At 33.6% G+C, this 23,743-nt stretch overlaps 1 protein-coding gene across 3 annotated transcripts in view; it reads right to left on the minus strand.

The window, feature by feature from the left end:
* Window positions 1-1,499: 1,499 nt before the first annotated feature.
* The window catches only part of LOC139691837 (multidrug resistance protein homolog 49-like), a 62,683-nt gene continuing 40,439 nt past the window's right edge, over window positions 1,500-23,743 (minus strand). For 2 of the 3 annotated variants that reach the window (XM_071589743.1, XM_071589741.1), the window contains exons 10-25: window positions 22,303-22,527; window positions 20,707-20,832; window positions 18,587-18,790; window positions 18,314-18,484; window positions 17,729-17,927; window positions 16,118-16,269; window positions 14,922-15,071; window positions 14,334-14,438; window positions 11,435-11,596; window positions 9,854-10,057; window positions 8,408-8,649; window positions 8,053-8,212; window positions 6,654-6,848; window positions 4,023-4,229; window positions 2,020-2,166; window positions 1,500-1,950 (exon numbers count right to left, since the gene is read on the minus strand). In XM_071589743.1, the coding sequence (XP_071445844.1) occupies window positions 1,735-1,950; window positions 2,020-2,166; window positions 4,023-4,229; window positions 6,654-6,848; window positions 8,053-8,212; window positions 8,408-8,649; window positions 9,854-10,057; window positions 11,435-11,596; window positions 14,334-14,438; window positions 14,922-15,071; window positions 16,118-16,269; window positions 17,729-17,927; window positions 18,314-18,484; window positions 18,587-18,790; window positions 20,707-20,832; window positions 22,303-22,527 (2,865 nt within the window). In that variant the 3' untranslated portion in view covers window positions 1,500-1,734. The remainder of the gene's footprint in view (window positions 1,951-2,019; window positions 2,167-4,022; window positions 4,230-6,653; window positions 6,849-8,052; window positions 8,213-8,407; window positions 8,650-9,853; window positions 10,058-11,434; window positions 11,597-14,333; window positions 14,439-14,921; window positions 15,072-16,117; window positions 16,270-17,728; window positions 17,928-18,313; window positions 18,485-18,586; window positions 18,791-20,706; window positions 20,833-22,302; window positions 22,528-23,743) is intronic. The other variant, XM_071589742.1, reaches the window with a different exon arrangement.

Raw genomic sequence — 23,743 nt, forward strand, 5'->3', positions numbered from 1 at the left:
GAGATGAAATCCTTTCAAACCTTAGATGCTATGACTTATCTTACTATGAATGAATCCTGAAAGCTATGGAGATGACGCAGTCTAGTAAAATCTAGATTTGGAGTGCATTTCAGGAGAAGTACTCCAACAATGTAGAAATAAAAGTGATTGAATCACACTATGATGATGGCGATTCAACCATACACTTTGATCTGATATACCTCAACAACCAGGAGGGACTGACTCCAAATATGACAAAAATTGAACTCTTGACTATTTCACAGATTCGTTAATCATATCAGTCCCATGTCTTGTATCAATATTTTGAATATTGACTTTACACACCATGGGTACATACATGAAACAAATGTGCTATAAGAAGGACGTACATAAGTAGATTTGCATAGGCATTGAGACAAGGCAGGCATTATGGTTCAACCATCTTTGTCGATCCACATACTGCTAGTTAGAAAGGTCATAGGAAGTAGCACAGGTAACCAATTCATTATCATCTGATGTCTGTTGGGATCAGCTGCCAGGCAAAGATAGTTGGGACTAATTAAATGAAGAATACAATTTATCTTTCCACTGTATTCTTCATTTAATTAAAATGAATTTCCACAAGGTTGAGCCAGGAACAATTGAATAGTTGGGACTGTTTGATTTTGGAGTTCATTTTACGAGGTGGCAAGTATAGTATGTATTTAACTGAAACTTCACCCTACAAAAAATAATGAATATTCTTATGTACTGAAAACTTCTGAAAACATCACTTAAGAACTTACATTACAAAACTTCAGCCATTACACTAAAAGATGGGACACACACTAATGATTCTTGGCTAATTTCTCAAGGCAATTTAGGTGTATTCCTGTCTCTCATACTTATTTGGATCTATCCATTGAGGGACAATTTCCTCAATCTCAGATATAATAGGTCTATGAAATGAAAATGTGAAATTTTTCAGAGGCCACTAAATGACACACTGAATCATTATGTATTTTATCTATTTTCCCATGAAATCAACCAAAATCTATTCGAAATGCTCAAACAAAATTGTGAAGAATACACAGTTTTAATTTTTTAGGCAACCAGTAAAATGAAACAACAGTCAATCATTCCAGAACAGAAAATCCCCTTTAGGCAAATGAAGTACGTGATATGTATGAGTATTTCACCAATATTTTATCCATATAATATGATATAGATCAAAGTGATTGGTGCAAATATTTTGGATTAATAAAAATATCCACCTGAATTAGTGTAAAACAGGCATAATAACAAAACCAACACAAAATTTTTCCACCAACTTTAACCTAATTATCACCTATAATACACTTTTGAGATGACATTTAGGAGAGTTAGGATATCAGACATGATTAGCCAATGGTGTTCACACATAACATACTATTACAGCAAGGTATAAAAAGACAGATATGCGAGCCTTGGAATAGAGTGGGACACAAACAAAATATTCACAACTGAAAGGAAAGCATAAGTTACTTCACAATGATCTTTAATTAAGAATACTAATTAAAAATTCAAAAAAATATACTCATAATATACTTCATTTTTTTACAAAAATCATGATATGCATTGAATTCCAGAAATTATACATCTGCTTTACATGCTGCATGACAAAATATTTGTCAGAAAGTAGACTGCAAGCAATCACTCACAAAGTATTAATTTAATGTCTTTAATTCATAGTCTTTCATAAATGTAGCAATTTCATATGTTAACTCAATAACAAAATCACTCTTCCACTTTAACATCATCTTGGAGTACTCCGGCATGCAGTTGGTAATACAATCCTTTAAGAGCTAATAATTTTTTATGATCTCCAAACTCAGCAACTCTACCATCTTTAATGACACATATGAGGTCAGCTGAAGCAACTGTTGACAGCCGATGAGCAATGGTCACCACAGTTCGACCTTCTCTGGCTTTATCCAATGCTTCTTGGACAACCTATAAAAAAAGAGGCCAGACTATCTACCATGAAAAATAAAGAATTGCCAGAAAATATAGAAGACTCACCTTTTCACTTTGAGTGTCTAGTGCTGATGTAGCTTCATCCAACAGCAAAATACGTGGATTTCGTATTAAGGCCCTTGCAATTGCAACACGCTGTTTTTGGCCACCAGAAAGTTGAGTGCCCTTCTCACCAAGACGGGTTTCATACCCCTAATGGACGATGGCAAAAATATTTCAAATAGTGGAAAGGTCATTTTGGAGAGAGAAATCAATCTTAAAAAAATAAGTTAAGAACCTCATTGATTTTCACTCTTATTCAGTTATTATTAATATCCAGGAGGAGATATATAGTATGATGATCATGGGATTCTCATTCTTAAAATCATCATGTTTCAAGGAAGTATTAAAGTACCGCTGGTTTCGTCAGGCATGTGAATTTCATTATCCAACAGCCTACCCAATTAATTCCATGCAAGATATTCTATTTCAATTTAGTCAAGTACAAGTACACTATTTGTATTTTTGGTATTTGCACTATGTTAACCATATGCTGTGTCGTACATGGTTGTCACTCAAAGGAAAATGTTGAGCATGTGTTTTACCTTACAAACTGTGGAGGCATTTTAATAAAGTCATAATTGAATACTATGAAACCAAGGGCAAAGAAGTTTGAATAATAGGAAATATTGCTTATTTGTAAAAACTGCAAAACATTATCAACTAAAGTAATAAATATGGATCTTTCATAAAAATTAGAATGTTTATTTTTCTGAAACAATCTGTAAAATGAATAAAATATATCAAATGGTATGAGTATCATTCTGAAAACATTTTATTAAGAAATAATTTAAGCAACCAAGGCTTTGAATTAGGAATTTTAGGAAATTAAACAGACATTGATAGGAATTCTTCAGAGAATATATTTTTAGCCAATGAAAATTAGTATCAACTTTAATTATCTTGTACGTATTATGTGTTTAAGTATATATTATGGCTTTATAATGACAGAGAATGCATAACAGATATAGATGATAGACATCAGCATATCTCACTCTGTGATTTGAGAAAATGCAGAAATTTCTTTCAGTAAAAATCACATTTTCAATATCTGGGGCTCAACATCACATTTTGCACACCTTTGGCGCAACATCATGATTATTTTAGTATATCCCCTTGTTACGTGTTTTAGATGCCATTAAACTTCCTATCAAGCTATGGTTTAGAATAAAAACAAAAAATCACCCTCAGTACATTCTACAATTTACAGTAAACATAATTTCACTGCAGACTGCATAAAAGTCTACAGCTTCAATTTTATTTCAACATTATTTGCAACTTTCGGTTTATAAAAATCGTTTAAAAAAGTATAAGGATGGACTAAACATTATAAACTGCCTATGCTGGATTTCCATTTACCATTATGACCTCAGGGATAACCTATGTTCACCCTGAGCTCATAATGGTAAATGAGAGTAAACCTGACCTCACCTGACAGACACCTTAAACTCCATAATTTGCATGATCAACAGGTTAAAGACCACCTATTTAGAAGTACATACAATCATGTATGAAGGAAAATTTAGCACCTTCTTAATTGGTATAACTTTTCCATAAGTGACATTGCCCCTTCTAACATATTTTTACCAAGAAAGGGCACTTAGATTTAATACCAGAGAATGAAGAGAACAATTTCAATGCAGAGAATTCAAGAAAACAGATCCACCACAGCTGGTGGGTGGTCAGGAAAATGTCAAACAATATCAATACAGTATTTCCAGACTTAGTTCCAACATATGAGACTACCTGAAAGAGTGGACAGTACATCAAAATTTACCTCCATTCACCCTGAGGCAGAGGGTTATAGGCTTAGACTGAACTTACCACAAAAAACCTACTGTTATACATGTGTGCTTAAAAATGACGTTTATATATAGCCCATGCAAACTTGGAGCCAAACTGAGGCTTCACTCTGCTGCATTTTCATTAAATTTACATGCATAAATATTTTCACTGTCGATACATGCATCTTAAGTTTCATCTCAAACATGGTTAAAATTAAGGCTTACCAATGGTAATGATGTTATGAAGTTATGAATGTTTGCTTTCCTTGCAGCTTCTATGATCTCATCCAATGGTACAGTTCGAGAATGATCTCCATAAGCTATATTCTCTGCAATAGTTAGGTCAAAAAGAGTTGGCTCTTGAGAAACTATGCCCATTTGTTTCCGCAGAGTTTCCAGTGCTAAAGTTGATATATCAGTAGAATCTAATGCCTAGTAAAAAATAAGAGATACTAGAAATTATACTCATCACTCTTTTAAACAAGCAACCAGTAAGTTTCCTGATGCTGTTTGATGTAGACATTGAGACAAAAAACTTAGTTTACTATATAAATCTATTATAGGTCTTTCAGCATAAACTTTTTTTTATAAACCTTCTTATAATAAACACCTTAGTAGAATTAACCTCTGTTCCTAGTCTCATAGCATTGAAACTATATACTGTGTGAGAGACTCAAATCTGCAAACTGATGGTTAGTGGGCAAGTAAGTAGCCCCATATTCACTTGGCTCATGGTTAGTCAGGGGAGTGACCACCTGCACAGTGCCAAAAACTTGTTCAGTTTAGTTTGAATTAAGAAAATCATGTGATTTCCAAAAAAATGGAAGAAAGAAAAAATCGTGCGTTGATCAAATATTTTTTTATGAAAGGTAATTCTGTTCAGGAGACTAAAAAGAAACCTAATGATTATTTTGATAAACATTTAGATGAGTCTGCGCCTTTGATTAGAATGTTTAAGAGGTGGTTTTAAAATCTAAGGAGCACAATTATTACCACAGTTGACATTGAATATTCCAGATGCCCTGTTGAGCTCAAGTTCTAGCTTACTGGCAACTTTACTTGGCAAAGGGTCATGCTATTACAGGTGCATACTATTTATCATTATTAGACTGTTTGAAAATTGAGCTTCAAGAGAAATGTTCATGACTAGTCCATAGAAAAGTCATTTTCTATCATGGCAATGCATCAGAATTCTCTAAAGCAGTGACTACAAAATTGATGAATTTACAATTCCATGATTTACCTACCCGCTTTATTCTCCAGATTAGACTTCCTTGGACTACTATCTGTTTTCTAATTTGAAGAAATGGCTAGTGGGAATCACACTTTAGCCAGATAAGAATTTGATTGTGGAAACAAATGCCTACGATTCAGAATTGGAATAATCACATTCAAGGTAAATGGAAGAGATCAGCCACCAATAGTAGTGTTGCATGAAATGTATAAGTCTTAAAGGAAAATATGCTGAAAAATAAAAACGGTCGACCCCATCTGAAGTAGATCTAAAATTTTAATAAACATGAGAATTTTCAAAGCATCCTCATACCAAGATGTTCTGAGGCACCAAATTTGACAATAGCGCCAAAGAAGGGTGGCAGTAAAATAAAACTTAACTTTGAGTGTTAAACTAGATGAAGTTTCCTGATAAATTTGATACTTTTGTTTCTGTTGGGAGTTTGGTACTGCTTGACCGATTGTCTGATTTGAAAAAGAAGACTATGGTATTTCTATTTACTCTTGGGCTTTAATAGAGCATCCACAAAATGGAATAGCAGGTTTAAAACATGAAAACATGTTTAAAAACCTTATTAGCAGAATATGAAAGGGAGTGATAAGCTTTCCATAGCTGTTATATGTATAAAGGATGACATGGAGTAAAAATGCATGGCACTGACACACAAGATAAAAAATTCCCTAACATGCTAAGAACTTCACTTTGAGTGAAGAACTCACTGGCTATGGCAGTTTAAGGGAGCAGAATATTTAGGTTTGTTTCTGAGGTTAAGCTCTCTATTATTTAAATAAAATTATTGATCTACTAATTGATTGCTTATCTTAATAATGGAAATAGAAAAATTAGATTATACTGTTGAGCACACATTACCATTGTTTATTGTTCAAAGGTAATTACAAATGTAACCATATATTTTTTTTAAATCAGCTTTATTTATTTAAATGTTTATTTCATATTTATATGTGATAAACTAGCACTTTGATGCTTTAATGTGTTATATAGAGTCATTAGAAATCATCAGTAATTAATGGTGCACACAAGATTATCAGTGGAAAATTTTTCATGACATTGTGTGCATTAAAACCCCAGATATTGATTCAACTAATCCAAAGAACCCTCAGCCCAGCCCAGTTCAGTGAGAGTTCACTGTGCCCAGAATATGCTGAAAAGTGACATTAATATATTGATGCAAAAATTTCAATAACATAGATGTTGAGGAAGTATTCACTGAAAGAGTATATATATAGTGTATATTTTTAATACCGCTGAAGAAAGGAAAGGTTTTGTCACATATTAATAGCTTGCCATATGCCATTAATAGCTTGTCATGCATAATAACTTGCCACAGAAAATTAACCCTGGTTTGCTCGCATTCTTTATTAGTACATTCAGAATTCTGAGTCCAATCAAAACCATACTAAACTGAGTCAACTGTTTTATCACTAAGGTGTTATGGAAAATCTGGAGAGTTATGGCCATACAAAGAGTAAATGCTCTAAAAAAAAATAACAACTATATCTATAATAGCCATTAATGAGTAGTACCACCCACATGGCACTGCACGCATGTTGGGTGCAAAGAAAAATTGGTTCTTAACCATTGCTAGAAAAAGTATTACCAACCACAGTCCCTGATATTGGTTCATAAAATCTTTGCAGCAGTTGAATGCAGGTTGACTTTCCACAGCCACTTGATCCAACTAGGGCTATAGTTTTCCCAGGAAGTACTTCCAGATCTAGACCTCTTAAAATTCTGACTCCTGGTCTGGTAGGGTACTCAAACTCAACTCCAGAAAACTTAATGCTCCCTTCCATTTTCTGTAAAAAAATTAATAAATCACCCATTTATTACATGAAGAATACAATGTATCTTTCCACTGTCACTTAATTCTATTGTCTACTTGTCCTTTCCACCATCCTTATCTGTCCACTGTTCTGTAGGACAGTGGAAAAATGCATTCTATTTTTCATTTAATAAAAAAGAATTTCCACGAAGTTGAGGCGGGAACAATTGAATATTTAATTCACCAGTTAAATAAGATAATCAAATGACCTTTTATAATTCCTACATAATATAGGTTACTACAAATATTGAGGTAGGCAACAACATGGGAATTAATTTGGATGAGATCATTAAGATAATTTAATGTGGATCAATATTTTTAACGTTCTTATGTAAGAAGCAAATATCACAACAATTATCTCAATAGGTGGTTTCGGTACATTCTTATAGTTCTAAGATTTCCTCCAGTATAACAACCTACTAACAGAGTCATAACTCTCAATACACCAAAAAGGCAACTATTAAGCCAGTGGGTATCACATCAAGCTCTAAATTCAGCAGAACTTATAGTGCATTGTTTCTCTACAAGGAATCCAGGAATGTGTAGCTCTAATTAACAGCGGTGTGCTGTATTTCTCCTCAAATTTCCCATTCTACTCATTAATTATTTTTAATAATGGAGGGCTTCTGAGAAAATACAGATCAGGTTTACTGAGGTTTTAAAGAGCAATCACTGCAATTAGTAGAAGGTAATGATATTGAGAGAATTTATTATTAATTTTAATGGGTAAAATAACAAAATTCAATTTTCCCTTCTTTCTAGGATTGCCTGGATCGTGGACACTATGGAAAAAGCATCAGGGATAGAGGAAAATGGAAAAATTAATATGCAAGGCCAAATCTAATCCTTAAATGTGAACCATGAGTATCTTATATGTTTTTTGGTAAATAGCCCAAAAGATGAAAAGTAAATTGCACTTAAAATATCACAATGGTTATTAGGAGAGCTTCCCCCAGCTATTAACTTTTCAATAGGAAATAAGGAAAGGGGAAGAGAGGAGGAACATGTAAGTGGGAAGATCGAAAGCAGTGCTTTTCATATGTTTATATATGTATATATGACAATATGAAATTTTCAGAATTTGTATGTCACAGCATGGGTGCATATCTTAATCAGAAAATACAGTGCTAACTAAATCTTTCTATGGAATACACTCCTTAACAGTAATCATAACTCACCCATTTTGGATCTGCCTTAACATTGAGGGTAGGTATTTGAGGTTTCCTATCTAGAAGGGCAAAAATTTTACTTGCAGATATTTTAGCTTGGTTGAAGTTTGGGGCAAAGGCTAGCGCTTGCCCCAACATCATAGTGCCATATATAAGTGCTTCAGAAACTCTGCGAAAACAAACAAATTGGCATTATGCATAACTGATTGGTAAGCTGACCTAACTAATATTAGCAAGCAATGCTCTAACAGAAATAAATCATCCAATGAAACTTGATAAATACTAATTGGCAGATATTTATTACTGATCCTCAATCACCAGATGACCTTACTATTTAATTTTGGGGGATGTTATAAAAACTTACTTAATGACCTGTTTATAATGAAGGCCCTCAGTAGCAATCAGGTACCCCCCATAATATATGCTGCCTGCATAGACAATAAATGGCACAGACTGGCCAAGACCAAATACCAAGCCCCTTAAATGTGTCTTTTGCTTTGCTGATATATGAGGCTTAATCAGTTCTTCAACATATGCCTTCTTAAATCTGCCCTCCAGTCCCAAACTTGCAACTGTTCTTATGTTTCCAATTGCTTCCACAGCTATCTGCAATAAATAAGGTAACACTGATCACTCCAAGAACAAAATTAAAGCTGAGGAAGTAACTTTGCTTTAAAAGTATAGTGTATCTTTTGAGAAAATAGTGCATGTGTATTTGGAATCCTCCACTTAGCACCTCATTTATCTCTATTCCAACTGGAGGAAACATTGCAGATAAATACTCATATCCTATCAGAATAATCTAAAAGTGCAGTAAAAGCTAAAATTTTCATATGAGTGAGATGCCTGAATATTTAACCTTATGCTGAGGAGATGTTTTGTTGGAATTTAAGAAAGTGACAAGTATGTTAGTGTTATTTACCATTAGGCTCCAACAAGAAAAGCTTAAAATATTGGATTGGTTTTACACTGGGTGGAGGAGCATGTTTTATCCCATCTGCTTTTTAAAATAAGGTATGACCTGACTGTTATTTCCTTATATTTTGGAATATTCCAATATTACTGTCACATTCATCACCATCGACTAAACTTTCAGTGTCTTACACTGTCATTGAGCTCTCAATCAAAACTACAGCATGTCTTTTTCAAAGCATTTTAATATCACTCTCATCACTTTTATCATGAGAAATAACAAAAGATACATGACTGATGCAAGTTATGACGGCATTTTCTGAATTAGTAAATTTTTGCTATCACTCAGAGAATCAATATCTGCTCTCTTGTCATCATTCCTGAATACTTCCCTTGTTATTGATGCAGTTTTATTCGCTATGGGCTTAAAAATTGATTAATTCTTAAACAAATAAATTGTGGATACTCAAATTTGAATGCTAAAAATCTGAGGCTAATTACCTTGCTTAATGCAAGGCTTGTTTTTAAGTAGGTACCCTCTTTTTAATAAAGTCACTAGAAGGAGGTGGTCATAAATTCACGCATACATGCTGAGTAAAGCATCTGTGTTTACAGTTGTTTGTGCATATTTAAAATGCTTCAGGCTGTGGAAATTCCCAATGACTGTGAAATATACGTACATTCAAATACTCATTATCTTACCAACAGTAATATGACCCCATCAACAGCAAAACATGTTTAAAATCATTCCACAAAGATCTATTTCTAATTAATTTAAGAATATCAATCTGTAATTTAACTTTTGTTTGAGTTTTAATTCCTGACCTAGTCCTTCAACTAACCTCATTCAAATAGGTAGTCAAAATATGCTATATCCAATTTATGGGACGATACACACCTTGGTTGAGCTTTCCAGAGCTTTCTTATCATTCAGACTCTGAACTCTATTGATAACTCCTTCAAAGTAAACAGAAGCAAGTACTATTGGTATTGAGGTTGCTGTCACCAAACCAAGTTTCCAGTCATAAATGAGAGACAGAACTATTCCAAGCACCAAAGTTGAAAAAGCTTGCAACATTATTCCTATTCTGCTCCCTGTGGCCTGGTTATGAATAAAAATAAGAAATCATCCTTAAGTAAACAGCAAATGCAACTGAAAATGCTTCAGACATATTTACCCTTTACCCACATCTAAAGTTGTTTTCAAATTATTTAACTGGTAAAGATATTAGAAAAATGAAAAAACAACAGGTATTAATTCTACAGAATCGGATTTAGTAATTCCTTCGACCATCCAAAAAAATTGCGAAAATTATATGCTTCCTACCTTTCTTGAGAACTAGGAAATCAGCACACGCCATGATGAGCATGGGATTTTATGGCACTCTAGACGATACGTATTCCATAATTAATTCATAACAAATAAAAGCCCTACACTAGAAGATCTGGCATGCATACTGTTATATGTGTTCCTATTGATTCTCTATCAGGTGAACTCAAATAGGCAATTATATAGGTTGTTTTACATGAAAGCAAAGACCTATGAAACAAAGCAATAGCAAAATAGAAACTGAAGTTATGTAATAGCAATACAACAGAAGAAATGGTAAAATGAAATTGCAAGACTGAATAAAAATGGAATATTATCCTTTATCTGAGTGAATGAAAAGAAAAAAACCATGAAAAATGAAAAAAAAATATAAGGTAACTTTAACAGACATTACTTATTACTTATTTACCCGAATTTATATATGAGTGAATAATATGCACAACAAAAAAAAAGGCTCACTTTGAAGATTCAAATGGAAATCACCTAAGAATAGAAGAAATATAGAAAACTTATATGTGAATTAAATAAGGGAAGAGATGGAATTCTGAAGGTATGGACAGACTCCTAAGTAACAGAATATCTTGTAAAGAAGCTACTAGCCACTGCCTGGATAGAAAATCTGCAATGGCAATGCTGAAGAGGCATTTTTTTGTGATACAAAAGGAAGTCATACATCTGTAATTTATTACTCCGCACACTTTTGAAGTTATATAGGAATTTGCCTAGGCTGCTTGTTTAGATGGTTGGCAACTTGCAGCATGCACTGAACTCCCTGGTTTCAAAGTATAGTAGACTACATAAACCTTAATTCAACATTTTGCCATTGCAAAAAGAATTTTATAAAAAAACCTCAGGCTAATGAAAATTCAACTTGACTTTTTTTTCTGTTGAATATTGCAAAACTAGTAGGATTCCAAACATGAAACTAATATTCATGCTCTTAACCCAGAAATAAATGGCTAATGTAAAGATGCTACTGTGTAGCATAGCTAGATGCAACAGAAAAATTTGTCCTCCATGAAAAGTTTGATCATTCATTTCCCACCTTGAATCTTTAGTTTTTTCACAACTTCTAAAAATAAAACTGTTTCATAATCCTTTATTAGAGCAAATACAGATAGTTAATGGTGCAAATGATATTTTCCTTACACCTTGAACACTGGCAGCATCTCCTGATAATCTCGAGCACAAAGCACCAACGCTGTTTCTTTCATCATCAAACCATGCCACTTCTTGACGTAGTATAGCAGCAAACGACAGAAGCCTTAGGCGATTAGTTAACTTCACTCCAGCTAAGTTGAAGGAAAACATCTAAAATAAAAAACAAAAAGGCCATTCTTAAAAAAGAAGAATAAGTTACCAAATGCAAGCACTAAAATAATGAACAAATAGTAACAGTTTTCCACTAGATATTGTTACAAACCATGACCGCATTCAATGTACTACATCTTCTTCAGGTGAAAACTGCAGTTTAGTGCCGACTTACATAAATTTTAACTGGGAGAGAAGGGGAGGGAAATATGTAATAGGAAGAGGGAGGAAAATAGGGAATGTTGCTTAAATGGAAGAAGAGAAGATAGGTCGAATGTTACTAGAGAATAGCGAAATACAACATAAAATACAATTAAAAATGACATTTAAGAAATTTAATGCAAAAGAGAAGGCTAGGATCTCAATACTTCCCTTCCCTTCCCCCCAGTGAAAAGATATATAAACCAGCTTTTACTGAAGTTTTCACCTGAATATGATAAAGTACATCAAGACCAGCCATGGATTAAATCAATGTCTAGTGGAAAAGTGTACCTGTTTGTTCATCATTATGTTCAAATTCCACCACATCATGCCTAATTTGTTTGAAAAAATACAATTTGTTCAAGCACTAAAATTTTTCAAAAATATTATCATTTCACACAAAAATTAGAGATATTTAATGATCATTTTTAACAACCTCAAAGCATAAGAAAATTTCTAAAATACAGATGGTGATAATAAATATGCATATATTAGCCACAACCTGGTCCTCTTCAGTATTCTGGAAGGGCTATAGAAATGGTAACATTCTATGACATCAGTAAGCCACCTCCCTTTGGTTTGACATCAATCACATTAGTGATTATAGTGTGTTTGTGTACCTGACTTTTCTGGGTGAGTGCTCCCTTTACCCATAGCATATGCATTTGGAATAAGATTTTCAAAAATCGTTTAGGAGAACTGAAGAGTACAAGGCTCAGTGAATTTGGTGGATTGGTCCTATGCACAATGTTAAATACTCTCTCACTCACTTAGCTGCATGCATTACTTTCCTAAAGTGTTGTCCTGTGGTAGTCACTGCCGTAAAACTAATTATTTCTACCAAAAGCCATAGAGCATGTGAGTTTTAGCATACCTACCAAGATTTACACTGAGTTAATCTCTCTCGGGAGATAACTTTCTCAACAAATCACTCTGTAAAATCTTATTTTTATAACCCCATCCGTGAACATATTTATTGCACTTTTTTACAGCTATGGGAGTGTACCCTGTTTTTACTTATTTATGGATGTACATATACTGAGACTCTCCACACTTGTGTTTCACATCAATCTTTAATTCCAATTTTTAGCAAGGGAAAGTACAATTTTTTCCATTTTTATGATGGGAAAATTATAGCTTTATGAGAGCACAAAATATATTCAAATAAATAGCAAGACATAGCAAGCTAAACCAATCACATAGTCTGGAAAAAACGAATGATCAGAGAAGGATCAATAATGACAATAGATTGTTGACATGGATTCATATCCAACACATGATACCAATCAAAATAATGCAGCTTAGATGGTTGACTAATATGTTGCATTGTAAAACTATGTATTTGCTAACCTTATGGAAAATCAGCACATACATTATATAGTGTAAATTGAATTATATTGGACAGAATAGTAGTTTTGATACATACCAACAGTCACCATAAACATAATAAAACCTCCAAAGAAACTGCGGGAGATACCGCAACAGTAACTTTTAACGGAGTCATCCGCTAATGTGCATTTCAATGCAACAATTTCAGAGTATAAAAATCATTCGCCTTGACTGGGATTCTGTGACATTGTATGTACGGTATTTCGTCACAACATCTTGTTCCTTTAAAAGCCCCAAAATTTCAAAGTTTAAGAGGACGCCTCGGTAGCTTAAGTGGCTAAAGCACTCGACCGGATATTGAGGGATCTGGGTTCGAATCCCAGTCAAGGCGAATGATTTTTACACTCTGAAATTGTTGCATCATAATAAAACCTCCCTAAAACATGTCTTCTAGCCACCTGGAGATGGGATTCATTTTCTAGTTCTTATGACATGAGATTTAATGCTCAACAGGCATCATTGAATAGAATTTTCTACACTTATAATGACAATGGATCTCTTAGCCCCAGGAATATTCCTGCTGGAAGATACTTTTTCTCTCCAAAGAAAAAACTAAGGAGATACACCATACAACCTTCTCATATGAGCTAGATGGGATAAAAAGCTTTTGACAAATGGTGCAACAGGGCCCCTAAACAAGGCTGGATTTTTTATTTCACCTGTCATGACAGAAATATTTTTCAACCTTATTCCCTGTTTATGCATGCAATTCAATTTTGGCATTGAATGTCTTTGAAAGCTCAGCTTTTTACTTGCTTTTAAGCAGCCATTCTTTCAGAAATGATTATGTTAATTATTTTTTTCATTCAATAAATACTATCATGATTCTCTATTATCCCCATATACTTAGGTGAATATGAATACTGAAAAAGCCTCCATGTATCTGGTTTGAATATATTCTATTGTTTCAGGCTTCACTTCGTGGAAGTATTTAATATCCATACTAAAAAGAAAGACTCGTACTTTTCCACAGATTTTATTATAGTACCATATAATAAAATCTGTGGAAAAGTACGAGTCTTTCTTTTTAGTATGGATATCTGGTTTGAAATCATCTACATTAATCTATACCAGCCTATTAGTCTTAACAATGTAGAGATTTTATGTTTAATTAAAAATCAATTTGTCAACTCCATCAATGGTTTACCTGAAGAAAAGCTGCCACACCAGTTACTATTCCTGTGATGAGAAAGAAAACCGAGTAGATGCTACTTTCACTTCGAACCTCATCTGGATCACTCAATGACAAAACCTGTGGATAGTAAAAATTATTGACATTAAATGCTACTATGAATGACCTGAATAACAAAATTTTTCCAACAGTAAAAGTAGATTTTTAGGGTAATTGAATTCAAGCAATTGACTAGTCATAATTCGTCAATAGCCCTGATTGTATTAATGAGTTGCACAATGATGCAACGTATGAATTCAATCTCATGCTGAAAATCAAATTCTTCCAGTTGACATTTACAAAACAACCCACATTTAAAGGGTCAATTTCAAATTTCTTCTCCTTTTCTAGAAGTTGCACTCAACCTTCATATTTTTTTTGCATGGATTGAATTAGTGTTCTGAAATTTCATATGGAAAGTTACTTACATATTAAGTTATTCTGAGGTCAAAGTGTTCACGATGAAACAAAAATATGATAAAACTTCTTGATCCATCTAGTTTTATAATTTTTTCAAAAGAGGAGGGTAGAAGACAGTGAATCACAAAATGTTGAAGAACTTACCCCATACAAATCCCCAAAAAGGACAGCAAAAGTTGGCATACTGCAACCAACAAGGATAGCTCCTATGCTGCCAGAAATAATTAGTGCCCATTCTGGACTATTCATGGAAAGTATCCTGCCCAATGGCGCCTCTTCAAATTCTTCCTCATCCTAGAAGTAAGTTCGTATTTGGTTAGTGTAGAAAATATGTGTATGCCACCATTGTGACAAAAACCACATTTCTTGACCAAAGAATTGTATTAAGTTAAAATCAGTCAACTGTCCGTCAGTCAGTCAGTTTACTAGGTGGTGGGGTTTGCCAAATGGTTGGGGAGCAGGCAAGTTGAGCAAGTCACGTCAGAAAGTGGTAAGATTTATTTAAGTAGCTTAAAAACATATTGCAAAACTTGTAACACAATATGAGTTTAATAAGATTAACTAAAGTGTCTATGGGAAGATAAACTGTTTTCAGTCATCGGTAAACCAAAATACCATTTTGAAAATTACCCCACATTTTGAATAGACATTTGAATATTGTTATAATGTCCCCTATAATTTTATTTTCACACAAATTACAAACGAATTTACCTTTTAAAACTATAAAACAGGGTACCCTTTAGGTATATTCAATGTATTCAGGCTTAACTTTGTGGATATCCATTATCACTGAAGTAAAAAAATAAAATAAAGTATCTTTCCACCAAATTTTTTATTAGGTACGACTAGTTTCAATGCATCAGTGTCATTCTCAGGTACAAATGATGTTGATGTATTGAAACTAGTTGTTCCTAATAAAAACTTTAGTGAAAAGATAAATTGTTTTGTTTTTAAACTTCAGTTATCCTTTAGTTATTTGGCATATTAGTTTTATATGTAGATAATCTTTAACCTATAGCGGTTCCCAAATGGTAACTGCTCTCAATTTTCTTTTTGCCTTTCATTTATTTTGTACAATAATGCTTAATTATATTAATTCTCATTAAAGCAAAGTAACTGTCCAGATTCCATGCCCAATACAGAATGTTTTAATTTTTAAGTTACAAGATTACCAAGTTACCTCACATTGTTACTCCAGGTTTAAGTGTGTAAATTCATATCCAAAACACTCGTGTAACATCAGTTTAAAAAGATTTGTTATCAGAGAAGTTACTTTTAGCTTAAATTTACTTCCATTCTTGAAATCGGCCAAAATATTTATAGATAAAATACAGTCTTACAGTCTTTGGCATGGGCTTAGTAGGCCACTGCATTTGAACACTTCCTCTGATGGATCGATGATCATGGTCAGCATTTTTCAGGGATAAGTCACTCTGTCTTCTTACTGAATCAACCAGATTACCTTGATCCACAGCTTTCAATTCCTCCACTACTTAAAAGATAAAATTCATGCATAATTTTCAATTGCAACAATTACTTAAATGCAGTAATTAAGAAGATGTTAGCTGTCAGAGCTTAAGTCTTTGCATCAAATAATCAACTATAAAACCCTTGAGGCCTCTTTGAATCATCAAACATAAGCAGAAATCTGCCACTAACTCTGCATGAAAGATATAGCTTAACCTAGGGTAGGATCAATTCTTATGGTAATCACTCCAATTACTTGGGGTGCCAGAAATGGTGATCCAAGGAAGCTGTCTCAAGTCTGTTCTATTGCAGGGCATCCTCATTGGATGAGATGATCATCTGTATCTGGGTTTAAGCATGAATATCTGGAGATTAATGAGAATGGTGACTTCCTAATATCATAAGCCAGCAGTCCTACAATAATTTCTCATTGATTTGCATTCAAGTACAGACATTGCCTTTCATTGCTAGACCTTGATTGCCTTAACCACTTAATCGTGACCATTTTTTCTGCGAATCCTGATGGTGTGCTGGATGTAAAAAGGGTAAACTTCTCTCTTACAATGGTATTTTCATTGGACAAAATATTGAATTGATCTTCCTAGCTGAGTGATGAAAGCATTACCTTGTTTAAGGTGAGATTGGGGATATGACAGCGGAAAGAGGGAAGGCAAAATACATCTAATGCATTGCTGAGGAAAACTCTAGAATTGAGAGGATAAGGCAGGTTTGTCCCTAAAAGATATCCAGTCATTAAGAAATGAATGTCAGGACAAGGAAATTTTTTACGCATCAATGGTGTTTTATACAGAAATAATTTAAAAATTTTAATTTTGCAAAAATGGGAACAGCATAAGGGCAAGTTTGGAAATCAAATTTGATAATCAGGTTTGAAATAAGGATTCTGCATTCTCGGGTTTCACCGCAGTGAAAAGCAACCTAAGCAACCAAGTTTGAAATAACCTCAAAAATGCACTTTTCTGCAAGAATTACAATAAAATGATAGCTTAACACGGTTGTCCTTTTTAGCTGTTTGGCAATTGAATATGTTCAGGAATTTAATCAAAATTATGAGTAGGGACTGAAATCATTTCCTTAGGGCATATATTAAATGTTAGTAAGGATTTCATAAAATTAGTTAGGTTTGCAAATGATCATGCGTATGTTCCCCAGTCAGCCGAGGAGTTTCAAACACTGCTGAGTACATTGATAAGTTGGTGCAATAGGTATGGCATGAGAATCTGTGTCAACAAAACAATGTTTATGCAATTTTCCGGAAAGAGAATAGTTACCTCTTAATTAAAATAGGTCACAAACTAGAGCGGGTAGAATGAATTAGGCAAAGACGCTTTCACAAAGAGGACAGAATTAATGGAGTGGATGTTTAATAATGGTTAGTTCTTGAAAGGAATTTTGCATCAAAATGCAGGAAAAGTTCAAGAGGTATAGAACTAGGTTCTGATTGCAAAAAAATGAAAAGTTACCTTGATTCCTCTGAGATGAGTCTTGCAATCCCTCTAGTTGAGCCGTTACCAGATGATAATAGTGCCCTCTCATGGACATAAGTTGCTCATGTGTTCCTTCCTCAACCACAACACCTGCTGAGAGTACAAGTATTTTATCTGCACCACGTATAGTAGACAATCGATGAGCTACAATCACTGTAGTTCGTCCCTTGCTTGCCTGAAAAACACGGATTTATTCACTCTTCATGCATATTGTGATGAGGTCTTTGGTTGGTCACACCACATTCCTTACATTCCAAACAAGACATATAGCATGGAAAGAAAAATTCCTTAAATCATAATGTAAACAACAAAGTTGTCTATTTTTAGATTTACATCACTACTTATATTACAAGCTACTTTAGTGCACCTGATACAATAACAATTATTAAAACAACCACTTTTGAGCATTGCTGTTGGAATGACAAAATTAGTCTAGCTTTTCTAGTAATGCCTCATATGGAAAAATGCACATGAAACCACATGAAACCACATAAACTGTTCTACCATACACTAACAAAGCCATAAACCTGTATTTGTAGCCAAAGTTGGACATGAACCCACCTTATCCAGTGCAGCCTGTACCATGGCCTCACTGGCAGTATCTAATGCTGATGTAGCCTCATCTAGAAGTAATATGACTGGTTTCCTTACTAAGGCCCGTGCTATGGCTATTCTCTGCTTTTGTCCTCCAGAGAGCTGAGCTCCACGCTCACCCACTAAAGTGTGATATCTCTAAAATACAAAAAATTTATGCATAGATTCAATGGAAACCTTCAAAATATCCACTCAACTTGCAATATTTCTCATTGTGACTAACAATTAATCCTTATTAACCTGTGGAAGTTTCATGATGAAGTCATGGGCGTTGGCTTCCTTTGCAGCATACTCTATTTCTTCTTGTGTTACACATTCTTTACCATATCGGATGTTATCTGCAATACTTGCTCCGAATAATACTGGTTCTTGTCCAACTACACCAATTTGATTCCGAAGCCAGCCCACGTTCAGTGACTTTATGTCAATCCCATCCATACGTACCTTTAAATTGAAATAAAAGCCATTACTACATGATAAATGAACAAATTCATTGGGTAAGCAAAAGAAAACCGATGTTGAACAGAGACATTGTTTCTTTACTATTATAAATATGAAACATTTTGTGGTATCTAAGAATGTTTTCTAATACAACATAAATATAATTGGATTTTTTCCACTCCAAGTTAGCTTCTCTAGAGGGAAAAATTTCATTTTAATGAAACACAAAATGATAACACTCTAGTTTTCAAGCCTTAGCTGTCATGCTCATGATGCTACCGATCAGGATGCTTCAAACTCTGCATAGCATACCATTATGAAAGTTATGAACATTTGTGGCAAAGTTGCAGATTTTTACTTGAATTGTAAAGAGCTAAACGTAGTCCAGTATTATATTAATCATCTTTAATGATTTAGTTTGGGACTGAAAGTGCCTATATAAACTGTAAAAAAATTAAAAATCTTTGGCTCATGAGGATTTTACAAGTTCCTGTAAAATTTAACAATCTGGTCTAGGGACATTCAAAATCAGGTGCATCAAAACTAAAATAGGTAACTTTATTTGAATTTTTTTAAGAATCAATACATTTTCTTATTCCTTGCATTTAATATTTTCCAAAATAATTTCCTCTATGCTTCTTCAAACACTAACAAAATCTTTCATAGTATGGAAATCCCTTAACTAGTTACAATGAGTATTTACATATCAGGAAATAAGGAAGAATATCATTAATTCCTTGTTTGTCCTTAGTTATGGTATGCACAATAATTAGGCATTCTTACAAATTGAGCATTTGGTTATTGGGTGAAATTTTGTATAAATATCTGCTGTTTTAATTATGCTTTCAAAACCTCTACTTCAATGAGTGCCCCCTCATTATTAATAGCAGTAACTACCAGCTTAGAACAGGATTGTGATGGACCTTGACCCCGTGAATTACCCATAAGCCCAGACTACCTTGAAATAAATTAACCTCATACTACATTTTACAAGAACTCATTCAAGTACTGCATAATTTCTAACTCCCTTAATTCCATTCGAAGTACCTATATTTTTCTTCTTATCCCACTTTTCCAGCAATCTCCCCTCTGCTACCATTTCAGCATCCCATCACCTCATGTATCCACTATGTCATTAGTATCTAATGCATCCATTTTGACTGCATTTTGGAATTACTCAGAAGTTTCTTTCTATAAGGGTTCTCATTTAAGCTCTGGTATCATGTGTCTCAATTTATATGAATCTATACTTATGTGGAAAGAAATACAAATACTATTAAAATTCACTATTTTTCTTTATTTCTATATAAATATCAATTTTCTCCAGTCAAAGTTTTGTATAATTAGGTTTTTTGACATTTTGTATGCAAGGTTTTAAATATAAGACCATGCATATAAATCAGAAGAAAAGTTGGTAGCTAAATTTACAGGAGGAATAGAATGTTTTCATTAATTAAATATTTGGTTAGATAGTAATAAATACAGAAAAAACATCAAAATATCACTAATACTCAAATGAGCATTGCACTGATACCTTAACACAATGTTAATAATGCTTAAGATGTGAATATATAAACAATATAAGTCACATTAAAAATTAACAGTAATTTGAAATGCGCAGGATTGGATCAAATGAATAATGTCCAAACAAAGTTCTAATCATCCAAATTATACAAGATCATAGGATTGGAAAAATGCTTGAACGTGGTGAATGGTAAACAGATGATTGATTATCGATCTAAAATTCAATAAAATAAGCAAATAAACAATGCAATGAGAAGTATTATATGTGGATCACATCCATGATTTCTTTTAGAAATCGAAGTGCCTTTTTTTTTTTACTCCCTAAATTTTCTTGTAAGATTTGGCTATCACATCAATTTAAAATATTTGATCAAAAAATGTATTACTTTACTCACAGTGCCTTGAAGAGGATCATAAAATCTTTGAATGAGCTGGATACACGTAGATTTCCCACACCCCGAATGACCAACCAATGCCACTGTTTCTCCTCTATTGATCTTGAAGTTCAAGCCTTGAAGGATCTGTAAGAAGATGTGTAGAAGGTAATAAGTACATACTTAGTGATAATTAGAATATATTTAGGTAGATTTTTAGCATATTTAGTTTTATAGAAAGGATCCTCCATATTATTTAACTGAATAAATGTGATACTATATTATTATAGAAGTTATTAAGAGAATTGTTTGGTAAATAAGATACTTAACATTTGCTGGTGTTGGGGGATTTGGATACACAATAAAGGAGAGATAGATGTAAGAGAGGTATGGAACTGCAGGTTAAGAACAAGGAATAACTGTATGGAAGAAGCAATAGAGATCCATCAGAGAAATGATTTAATCGCGTTGAACACTTCACTCAAATACCATAATAGACATAGGCATATTGAAAAATGCTCTGGGACTCATACATATATCAGTTATATTTTTTTATGATTACACAAAATTTAGGAATACTACAGATAATTAATTTGCACAGTTTCCAGGAGATAATAAAGTTTCAGATCAGAATTGAAAGATAATAAAGTGTAATATAAGATTTAAGAGGATAAAACAGGGACCATGTGGTATAAGATGGAATGTAGAACTGTTAACCAGAGCAAAAGGAAGAATTACCAGGAGGCAGTGGAAATATTTGTGAGTGAGGGCATGAGACTGGTAAGGAATAAGAAAGATTGAAGCATCAGAGCTGAAAATGAAACAATAGGAACAGCTAAAATAGACATTACAAGAAAACCATGAATGACAGATTAAATAACAGATAACATAGAAGAGAAATGGAAAACTCCAAATTCAGAATTAGAAAGAAGGAAGCACATGGTCACTCACTCTATCTTATTGTTTTGCTTTTCATCGAAGGTACATATTTGAGTTTGCATCCATTTATAGTATTCCTAAATAAACATGAAGATACTTTACATGTTAAAGAAGCAGAATTAATAAGGTAGTTCAATCTGTTTATGAACTAAGTTGCCTGATTGTTCTATTTGAATACCATTGATAAAAAATATTTGTCCCCAAAATTGTAACAATAAATTAACTTTAATGTTATTAACTCAATTCATGGGATCCTAGTTAGAATCCTAGTCTGGTCAAATGATTATTGCATTTTGTAATTCTCAAATTGTTAAAATATTATATAAATTGTCTGTTAGTTGATAATGTATATTCTTCTGTAGTGGGCCAAAAATCTTGTACATGGGCACTAAAATATCATAAATTGAGAATGGCTTGTGTATTGCTCTATCGTTTTGGGATAAGCATTCCCTCAGGAGAAGCTGTGTCAATTCAAGTGACTAAGGTATAAATTTCATCAACCTATTAAATTACATTTTTTAGAAAATTAACATTGTTGTCTCAGTTATGAACAACTCTACACAAAAAAATTTACCAAAGAAAAATAATTAAGATTCCCTAGCATCACAATGCCAAAAATTACTAATAGGTATATAATAATTGGGAATGAAACATGAGAAACGATATAGTGTGCCTTACTTTAACATCAGGCCGTGATGGATAGCTGAAACGGACTCCCTCAAAAGAGATAGCTCCTATTACTGTTGAAAGAGTGGCACCAGAATCTGAAAGGGAATCTATCTTTGGAACTCGATCAATCACTGCATAAACAGTTGCTGCAGCTCCACGAGCAATTGAAAATGCCTCAAGGTATGGAGATGCTTGACCCATGTTCATTGCACCCGTGAGTACACCAAACAATGCCTGGAAAAAAGAGTTGATTAAAAAATGAATCCATCTCAATTTCAATTCATATATGTATCCCATTTAATATACAGAGAGCACAATAGCCCAGTAGTTGAAGTTTGAGGTCACTGACCACAGAGTTTTGGGTTCAAATTCCTAATAATGCTTTTGGCAACCATCAGATATCCATTTAATGCAATTTTCTGGCTATTCGAACACTATATAAAACAGAATAATGGCACAGAAAAAAAGGTAATGGCTCTACTACCCTGAAAAAATGCATGTCACATACTTCAGAGCTTAGTTCAGATAGTTCTATCTTCACCTATCAAATCCAACCTTTGGCTCGATTACTGTGATGATTTTTTTTCTATACTAAGGTATATCTGTAATTTATTCTGCCAAATAAGAAATGAAATTGTTAATATTTAAAAGAAAAAGATGCCCTTTTTTTCATATGTTTCTGTTCAATACACGAGTTATGTCCAAAAACTATATGACATGCATTCACATCTCCACATTGGTGCTAATCTTTGTCATCTGGGCAATGGCATCCTTCAAAGTAGCCCCCATTTGATTGAACCAAATACTCCCAGTGGTGCTACCACATCTTAAAGCAGTCCTTGAATTCAGATTTTGGAATAGCCTTCAGCTCGTGCATCGCATTACTCTGAATTATCTCGATGTCATCAAATCGCTTTCCTTTGAGTGTCATTTTCAATTTTGGGAACATCCAAAAGTTGCAGAGAGCTAGGTCAGGACTGTACAGAGGCTGGCAAAGCTGTACAGTCTTGTGTTTCACCAAAAATTGCTGCATAAGGTTCGATGAATGCACTGGCACATTATTGTGGTGAAGAAGCCAGTCACCACTTGACCAGGAGGTGGTCGTTTTCTTCTCATGGCATCGCACAATCTTTTCAGAACTTCAATGTAATATTCTGTGTTGATCATCTGACCTCTTGGAGCAAATTTATAGTGCACAACACCCTCATAATCAAAAAAATGAGAAAAAAATGCAGGTCAGATACTTTTCGGATACACCTCACAATATACAAATAAAACTGCATCCTAGCTGAAGGCTCATTTTGATTGTACTATTGCTGTTGCTTGTTACAAATATCTGTAATAACATTATGTAATATGAAATTGAAAATATTTGATAAAATAGGGAATAAAAACAGGGATGAATGGTTGAAAAGTTCTATGTAAGCCTCATTAGATTCTGTAAAAAGTT

The sequence above is a fragment of the Hetaerina americana genome, unplaced genomic scaffold, assembly GCF_022747635.1.
Source record: "Hetaerina americana unplaced genomic scaffold, ioHetAmer1.1.p SCAF_4, whole genome shotgun sequence".
NCBI lineage: Eukaryota > Metazoa > Arthropoda > Insecta > Odonata > Calopterygidae > Hetaerina > Hetaerina americana.